Source organism: Lonchura striata, chromosome Z, assembly GCF_050655825.1.
Source record: "Lonchura striata isolate lonStrDom1 chromosome Z, ASM5065582v1, whole genome shotgun sequence".
NCBI classification, from domain to species: domain Eukaryota; kingdom Metazoa; phylum Chordata; class Aves; order Passeriformes; family Estrildidae; genus Lonchura; species Lonchura striata.
Genome location: NC_140740.1, coordinates 36226778 through 36236588, shown reverse-complemented (window position 1 = coordinate 36236588; position 9811 = coordinate 36226778). Strand labels below are relative to the sequence as shown.

Genomic DNA, 9811 nt, shown 5'->3' with positions numbered 1-9811 from the left:
GTAATAGTTTTTGCATATGCTAGATTGAACAATCTATGTCATCTCTGTACAGCTATTTTGAGTGTGCAAAAATTAGTAGTGTGCTTTTGTATATGCTTCTAAGATACTTGACCATTTGAAAAAAAGGAGACTTCAAATTAACACTCCAGTAAAGATAAAAATGACTAAAGAGAAAGCATGAAGAATTGGATCTATTCCAAGTATCAATACCTCTGCACTTAAAATTTTAATACCTAAAAAAAATTTGTTCTGCTGAGTTGGGCTTTTTAAAGTAAAATTCAGCATCTGTATTGTGCCAGGTCTTACCTTTCAGTGAGCCCTCAAATAATTATGATTTTTTTTTTTATTTGACATGTTTAGCAATAGTCCCCACAGAAAAGAAATAGCTTACCCTTGTTAAAATGCATTCATTACTGTTGTAAGTCAAAGCTGATGCAATAAATAAATCCTCTGGAAAGAGAGCAACTTCATTACAAGCAGAGAACAAAGTTCTGGTTTAGACCTTTTTGTCTGGAAGAGACAACAATGTGTATAGCCAGAGGTGGTTCTTGTTGTGCAATTTGGTATTATGAAAACAAAATCTGTAATATTTGCTTGTCCAAATGGTGATGTGTCCTATCTCTTGCATGCTTCCATTGCACAAAGTACTAAAGCATGCTCTGAAGGCTTTCTGGTATGTAAGCCTTGAGGAGAAATCTTCAGGAGCACATTTACATCTCTTATGGTTTTACCAAGGGCATTGTATTGGCTGTAACCTTTGAGGCTGGCGGCATCTCATGGTCCAGCTTAGGTTGCCTTTAAACAGTGATAACATATTGAAGTAAGCAGATGTGTTTAGTATCTGCTGTCTTAAATTCAGAGTCCAGTCACTTTTATGTGATAATACTATTTAGAAATATATAATGTAATTGTGGCAGGCATGTGTGCGATGATTTTTTTTCTGTGCAATGTCTGTAAATATGATTAAATTAATTATATAAAACCCATGTGAAATTATTTCCCACCCAGCAATGACCAGGATGCACAAGTATGAATTAAAACAGGTGGTAGAAAGATTTTAGTCAGAAGTCTGATGCACTAAACATTTCTCCCTAGCACCTGTATGCATGTGAGGTGGTTGAAGATTTACCTGTTTTGTCACCTCCTTGGTTCTATCTCAGCACTGCTGGGATCCAGCCTCAGCTTGCATGTTCAGCTGAGCATGAACAGTTGAGTATATTGCATGCCAAAATACCTACATTGAAAGGAAAGTTAGTAGGCCACTGTGACTATTGTGTAGCAAGTCTTCATCTTGCTAGCTCTACTGTTTTTTCTAAAGCTCTCATAAAAATCTGCTGTTATAATTGGAACTGTTCTATGGCAACCAGAACTAATTGCATAAACCATATGGCTTTTGAACTTCTGATATCTTTTCTCTTGAAAAGCAAAAAAGCCTACTTGCTTCTCTGCTAGGCAAACCTTACTCATGACTTGCTTGAACTGCAGCTCATTAGAAACTGGCATTCAGTTAATGCCGTAAAAAGTGTTTAAGAATGTTAGGGTTTAAAATTCTTCCTGTGCTTGGTGAAGTAAAATTAAGTTTATTGAAAGATAGATGGCTGATATGGACTGCATGTTAGAGAGAGGCACTTTGCTGAACTGAGCAGCTGTGTCTTTAAGTGGATTTTCAGTAATGTTTTAGTTAAAGAACAGTCTTCTTGGTTACCAAAAATACTCTCATAAAAATCACTTGAATGTTTTGTTCCAGTTATTCCACTTGATAAATCCTTGAATTTACTGCCACTTGTATGAGCAGTGGTACTTTTAAACAGCTGTTGCAAGGAAGTTTAGTGAATACCATCTGCACAAGATTTTCATTTAACTATTTTTTAAAACCTAGGATTTTAAGAATGGAATTAATTCTAACATAGTACTTTGTTGTCTTCGTGTATTTTTTTTTCCTGTGGGCTGGGAAAGACATGTAAAGGGAGCTGTAGTGCATGATCATTTTATGTGCTGATGGAAAATAAGCTCACTGTACTGTGTTTTCTTTCTTTCCTCTTCACTCTTGAAGATTTAAAGATCTGTTTTGCGATACAGTTTCTTTTAGGCATAGTGTGGTACTGAAGGTATTTTCCAGGGTAGATGCAGGGGTAACTAGACTCCATTATCTTTTAAGTCTTAAAAATAAGCATCTTACTTCACATAAGAAAAATAATTTTACAACTGAATTTGTTAAGATTAGATTGGAATTGCCTCAAATCCAATTGAGCCACACTGCATGGACGTGCTGGGAATATAAATGCAATTACTGTAAATTTGTACAAACTGATTTGTTGCATTATCTTGTTAATCTAACATACAGTACTTTTTGTGTCCATATTCCAGACGGCAACTCCAAATTAACATGGCAGTCAGACTGTGTGATGTGGCTTCTCTGCTTAGAAGTGGTTCGTGGGCAGCAGAGCCTTGGACTGGGGTCTGTGGGACTTTTCTTAAATTCTGTAGGCTACTTTCTTACATGTTAATAGTGCTGAGGCCATACCAAAGTCTTTTAACCTTCGATTTGGAATGCTAACTCACATATATGTTTCATTATAGGCTGTAGGTTGTGTTCCTATTCTGTGAGAGCCTAGACCACACTGGCATAACAAGACATCGCCATTTTACAGAAAAAGTTATCTCCTGTAGAAATTACACTGCAGTGACTTGCCTTTCTTCTAATGTCAATTAGATTTTAGTACTAATTGAAAATACACAGTGGTAATTGAAGAGGAGTATTGTACTAAAATGGTTTTGGTATGGTCTGAATACTAAATTGCAGTAACTTTGAAAACCTATATAGTTGTGGTTTTGTGATTACTATTTTAAAATGTTATTTGCCAGTCTATTCTAAGAATTTTTTTAAACTGTAAATTTATCTCAAAATATTTTTCTGAGTGAAAAATATTTAGTGCCTTGTCTTTTATGAACAGTTCTCTTTAGCCTAGTTAGTGGGGTATGCATTATTTGTAAAACATTAGTATCACTTTTTTCAGAGCAGATGGTTCTATAGCTGAGAGATGGTATTATTTTCAGCACACACAGGCTACTGCAGCTGTTCACTTGAGTGTTGGCATAGGATACTATAATTGCCACCTGAAAGTGAAAATAAATGTGCAATTAAGAGAGAATTGTTTGTTGTCCTTGCTAAATCCTGCTAATTTTGATCAATGAACATTTCAAATTTGAGAATAAAACACAAAGAAAAGGAAAAAGGCCATTGTAACAGACCCTCAGAGCACAGTATTTGTGACTACTACCTTTAACAGGTATGCTAGTGTTTTGAAAAGTAATTTCTCTTAATTGGGATAATCTACTTTATAATCTTTTTAGTGGACTTGTTTCATCACTGTCAGAAGCAGGTTACTCCTTAGAGTTTGTCACAAGGGAAGAAAATGTTGTTCTAGTTGCAGCTCTTCAGGAAAACTAGATCATACTTTTCTAATGAGTGCTCCTAATAGATTTATCCATTTTTTTGCATTGTGCTGAAGTAACCTCTTGGAAAATACTTCTGTATGCAGAACACAGAACATAGAAATCTATTCCCAGGAATGTCAAAGTTGGACTTCTAGTAAGAAACTCAATTTAATCGCCTTTTGATTATTAGGAAATTCAGTTATTCAGCAGTCCCCGAACACAGCTGACCTCATCAGCTGTTTGTACATGCACTGATTGCCTATGGTGCTTTAAACAGGACTGTTAGGACAGACCCTTCAGAGGTCCTAATGGTGCTCTGTGATTTTACAAGAGGCTTTTTTGTGAGAGCTCATCTTAGCAGTTTAATTATGAGGTTAAATTTCAGTGATTGATGGATTTCTTTAGTGAACTTCTTGTATTGAAATATGTATTACTGGAGAATTAATGTACATCATTTTCTCTTGCATGTTGTCCTAAACAGCTGGTCTCAAACAGGGTAGGCTGTCCAAATCTTAGATATTAAGATGCCATTAAAAATCCATTGTATTTACTAGCTGTTACCATTCAGTGACTGAGCAGGTAGAGTGCCTTTTGTAGATGTGGCAGCTTGTGGACAAGTGCTTATGTGCAAGCAGACTCCTCCTAATTATTTCTGTTGCATCGTGCAGTCACACAGTCAGTCAGTTTGCGATGAGACACAGTAGAATCAGACTGGTTTTAGTTGAAAGTCTCTAATCCACTTGCCATGAACAGGGACATCTTACACTAAATTAAGTTGCTCTAAGCTCCATTCGACCTGACCTTGAACATTTCAAGGGGTGGGGCATCCACAGCCTCTCTGGGCAAGGGCCTTACCACCTGCACAGTAAACAATATCTTCCTAATAGGTAATCTAAACCTGCTCTCTTTCAGTTTGAAGATATTCTTCCCCTTTGTCCTGTCACTACATGCTCTTCAAAAATGTCTCTTTCTGTCTTCCTTGTAAAATCCTTTCAGGTACTAAAAGGCCACAATTAGGCTACTCCAAAGTAATTTCTTTTCTAGGCTGAGTAAACCTGATTCTCCCAGCATTTTGTCAGCGCAGACATGCTCTGTCCCTCTAATCCAGGCCCTCCTCTGGACTCACTCCCAAATTCCTGTGTTGGGACCCCAGGCCTGGATGCAGTTCCAGGTGGGGTCTCACCAGAGCAGAGCAGAGGGGCAGAATCCCCTCCCTCCCCTGCTGCCCACACTGCTTTGGTTGCAACCCAGGACATGTTTGGCTCTCTGGGCTGGCAGAGCCCATGGCTGGGTCATGTCCAGCCTCTCACCACCAGCACCCCCCAGTCCTGCTCACAGGGCTACTCTTGATTTGTTCATTCCCCAGCCTTTGTTGATACTGGGAGTGTCCTGACCCATGTGCAGCACCTTGAATATGGTCTTTTTAAACCTCATGAGATTTCCATGGTCCCACTTTTCAAGCCTGTCCAGGTCCCTCTGGATGACATCCTGAGCTTCAAGAATGTCAGCAGCATGCTTTACCTTGAGGTCATCAGCAAGCTTGCAGAGAGTGCTCTTGATCCATTTGTCTGTGTTATTAGTGAAGACATTGAATAGCACTGGTCCCAGTATGGACCCCAAGGGACAATATTTGTCACTGATATTTGTCAAGACTGAGCTATTGATTACGACCTCTAGATGCAACCGTCCAATCCCTTTCTTAATCCATCTATTAGTGCACACATAGATACTCTCCATTTTAGAGATAATGATAGGGATTGTGTCAAAGGCTTTACATAAATCTAGATAGATAACATCTGTAGCCCTTCCCTTGTCCACTGATGGAGTCACTTCATCACAGAAAGGCCAGTTGGTCAGACAGGATTTGGCCTTAGTGAAGCCATGTTGGCTGTCTCAGATAACTTCCTGTTCTCTGTCTGCCTTAGCAGAGGTTCTAGGAGGATCTGTTCTGCGATCTCCCAGGCACAGAGTGGTTCTGGAGTGGTCCAGAAGTAAATTAAGTTCAAGATTCAAATTTAACTGTTCTCAGAGTTCAGGCGAGGGAAGAAATAATAATGAGAAATTGCCAGTTTCATCAAATAAAAGCATCTAGAAACATGGTTCCAACCTGGTGGAATCAGTGGTGATTCCAACTGAATCAGGTGGTGAAAGAAGTTTGACATGGATGTTAAAGAAGAATATAATTTCCATCCTAGCACATTCATATATCCTCTTAAGTATCTATTTAAAATAGTAATCGTGAACTCTGCTATTTCTTACAAGAAATATTCTTTGGATACAGTTAATGCCCACCTCTTTTTGAAAATATTCCAATCATACTTCATGTTATTTCAGTAACCAGTTGTAAGTTGACAGAAATTATTACTCTTGCAACAGTCCAGTTTTGTTTGGTAGCTTCTATAATAGAAAGGCTGTAATTCCCCTAAATTGGAAGAATGGCAGAGGATGGAAACTAAGCTTTGAGTGCTGATATAATTTAATGGGCTTGTAGAAGATACAGTTTATTTGTTACAGAGTTTTAAAGTATTGTAGTATTGTCTTGACTAACAGTTTAATGCCCTTCTCTACTAGTGTTTGGGTTTTTTCTTGCATGTAGAGGCGGTATATGGCCTTGGCAGTACCATTTCTGTATAGTTGACAGATCTTTTAGGTTCTTGTTTGGACTCTCTTACTAGATACTGAAATATGAATTTAGATGGTTTTTGTTTTCTGTTCTTTTCAGCAGGTAATTGCTGCCATGGAAACACAACTGTCTAATGGACCAACTTGTAATAATACAGCCCATGGTTCAGCCACCATAAACAATTGCCCATCACCAGTTGATTCTGGGAACACAGAAGACAGCAAGACCAATTTAATAGTCAACTACCTTCCACAAAACATGACACAAGAGGAACTGAAGAGTCTTTTTGGAAGCATTGGGGAGATAGAATCCTGCAAGCTTGTTAGGGACAAAATAACAGGTATGTTGGTTTTGGAGTTTTCTGTATCTTTTCATTTTTCCAAGCAGCAAACTCTGATGGTATATTGCAATTCTCTTAAGTAATGGAATAAAGGCAGAAGGAGCCAATGCTTGTTAGGAACCAATGAAGGAACTTATATTAATAATTTTTTAATTATATACCCCGAAATTAAGCATATTTATTTGCATTTAATTTCAGTTACTTTGAATGTTATAAATGCTAAAACAGGACACTTAAACCTGGGCTTCAGAGTACTAGGAAAAAAGATTCACATGTGGAAAAGCAGGTTGTTTATACAAAGTTCCCTTGAATTTTAATCCAACCTCACTGAAGTTAGACTTTAGTGCTTGTTGATGCAAAGCTACTTCTTCTTAGAGATGCAGGTAATGAAGCTTGTATCTTGGAAAAAGGGCAGATTATCTTACTTCACAGGTTAAACTGCTTTTGAATTGCAGCACTTGAACAGTTTCTTTAGGATGCACACTTAAATAGTTTATTCTCTGTGGCTTCCTTCTTATTGAGCAGTCTCGGGCCGACTTCTGTTGCCTGAGTGTTTTTTGTGTCCTCTATGGCTCTGAAAAACCAGTAGATCTTCCCACAGCAGATGACTTGTTCTTAAGACATTAGGTAGTGGAATGGGAAGCACCCTCCTCTGGCATGGTAATCTGGGGTATTGAAATCACTGCTTTTAGTTGATCTTGCCTGACCAAACCTTCAAGCAATCTTTGCTCTTCAGTGTGAAGATTACTGAGTATTCCTGGGGATGCCAAAGAAACCAGATAAGGCTGATGCCACAGCTTGCTCTCTTCAGGTGAAATCTGGTTGATGGAGAAAACAAGCCTGTTTTCTTTGTAGGTAATGACTTCAATGCTTTGAAACAAAAGGTCCCTTCTGTAGGTGTTTCCTGACCTCTTGTTCTGGGAGTGGAAAGATGTAACTGGTATTTCATAATGGGATGGCTATTCAAAGACGGTTTGTCTCTGTCTTGTGTATCTCACATGTTTAGCATGTTTAACTTCCTTATCAAAATTGCTTAGGAATAACCTCAGAGGCTGCTACTTCAGAAAGTAGAAATAATCCTCAAGATCTTCACAATCAATGTTCATATTGTCTACTTCCTTACATGATGGGTCTGATGTTCTATATGCCAGAAGCATACTGTTGCTGCTACATAGTTTCAAAAGACCCCAGACCTGGGAATGGAGCTGAACTTAACCGTAGACCGCTTGTTTCAAGGTGTGATGTTTTCTATATACAATGAAGTGATGCCAGAGAAGGATCCTGAATTTAAATTACATTCTGAGTAGTAGAGAACTCCAGAGCTGAAATCATTTGAGATAGTTTTCCTACTTTATCAGAGAGCAGCTCTTCAGCTTTGAGATGCAGCATTTTTGCTGGCAGTTGAAAGTGTATCAGTCTTGTTCCAAAACGTTTTAGTATTATAAGTGAGATTGAGAAGTACAGTGTCTGATCTTGTAACTGCATTGGTAGCAATAGTTCTGATTTAAGTAGCATTGGAGCATGATAACTTTGTGTTTGTAGATGCTTAGGAGAAAGTCTTGACTTTTAGTCCTTCTATTACTCATTTTCAGGTTTTCTTCAGAGAGTTTTGAAAAGCAAATTTTTCTTTTCCTTCTAAATTCAGAATGGAGATTGTTGCAAGGTTTTATGAAGGAAGATGTGACATGAATTTCAGATTTTTATTGGTTTAATTCCTCTGTTAAAAATGTAATTTTTTTTTTTGTCCTTCTTAAATGAACTGTCATGAGTTCTAGTTACTTGGTAAGTATCTTTAAATGATAAGGTTAGGGTAGCATAGAAGTTGAAATACACTTCTACACTTACAGTATCACCAAGGTCTGTTATGGCTTGTGTCTCCACTACTCTGTGCCTGCTTGTTTGCAAACACAGTGGAGTTTAGTGGCAACACATGTGAGCCAATCCAGTCCTATCCTTGGCTTGGAGTGGTACCATCCTGCAAGCTTGATGTCAAAGACTGTGTTTCAATCCATGGCCACTGTCATTGGTGGGCAAGACCAGCAACAGGGAGGAAGTAACCACAGACCACTGGGACAGAGATCAACTTTTTTGCCCTAAAGAGCATCCCCTGGGGCCGTGTGTGAAGTATGATCTCTGTACCTGTGTCCAGTTAGAAACCACAGTTCTGTCCAGAGAGCCAGAGAGTTACTCCTACCAGGATCACTGGTCCTGTCCTGAGAGTCAGAGATATTCCTATCAGGATTACTGGGTTGCCAGTGCCATGTGTTACAGTACAGAGAGATTATGGCCAGTACTGTCATCTTGACCCAAATACTCATTAGCATCCAATTAACTTAAACCAAGTTATCTCCCACCCTGTTATTTAGTACTCTCTCTGTGATCACATCTGCAATGCTGAAGTGCACCTGCATTATCATAGAATCACAGAATGGTTTCAGTTGGATGGTACCTTAATAAGCATCTCATTCCAACCTCCTTGCCATGGGCAGGCAGACCTCCCACTAGAGGTGAAAGTTCTCTGTTTCCTTGAAGCTGCCTGAACACTTTAGGATTGAGAGGAGTTGAACTTGAAGGCCTTCCTTGTTTTTTGCCACTGAAAACCTGTTTGAGGGGAAGGAGGCACCCTGAAGTTCATTTACTAATTTCATGTGAGCAGTTTTAAGTGCAAGTCCTGATTATTTTATTGATTTTTAGCTAGAGATTTACTTGTGAATAAGGGAGAAAGCTGATATGTGAAGGTTCCTGATGGCCACCTCCCAAGCATGCACTTCATGGGCAGAACTTTCTGTTGGGGCAGCATTAGCAGATGAAGTCTGCTTTCTGTAGTAGCAGAAAACCATTTAAAGTGTTATCAGTAAGAATTAAAATAGGTGACTGCAGTTCTGTTGTTTTACTGAAGGTAAATTAATTAAATGTTGGTAGTATTGAATATTCTAGAGTGCTGAACAAGAGTCTCTCTTCATGTGAGTAATGCTTTCTGCTTGCACAAGATAGATGGATTTATCATATTTTTAAAAAATACAAGGAACAGTAATAGCTAGTGCTTAAAAAGTAAGAGACCATAGTATAGTAAACATCTTTTAGACCTGCTTTTCTGAAACTTGAATATAGGTAAAAATGTGACTGTAGTCTCCTTAAAAAAATGCATTATTTTAACTCCCACTGTCTTTAGTACAATTTCAATTGTACATGTGGAAAATTAATGCTTAATTTTCACATTGTGGAATAATCTCCCAGTTTTCCTTGTGCTTGTGGCATTGTTATCTAATCTGAAACTCATGGAATATAGACTCCTTAATTTCAGAAAGCAGCTAACTCAGATGTCTTAAATTTGGAAAAGTGATTGTTTTCTTGGCTTCAAAGCTCCCATACTGTTCTTTTATTAAAATAATCATATTCTCATAAAATGC

At 38.2% G+C, this 9811-nt stretch overlaps 1 protein-coding gene across 37 annotated transcripts in view; it reads left to right on the top strand.

Moving 5' to 3' along the window:
- The window catches only part of ELAVL2 (ELAV like RNA binding protein 2), a 107186-nt gene that overhangs the window by 64240 nt on the left and 33135 nt on the right, over window positions 1-9811 (top strand). For 13 of the 37 annotated variants that reach the window (XM_085567590.1, XM_077790520.2, XM_085567591.1 and 10 more), the window contains exon 2: window positions 6161-6401. In XM_085567590.1, the coding sequence (XP_085423716.1) occupies window positions 6161-6401 (241 nt within the window). Of the gene's footprint in view, window positions 1-2367; window positions 2484-6160; window positions 6402-9811 lie in introns of all 37 variants that reach the window. The other 24 variants (XM_085567579.1, XM_085567583.1, XM_021535948.3 and 21 more) reach the window with 4 other exon arrangements.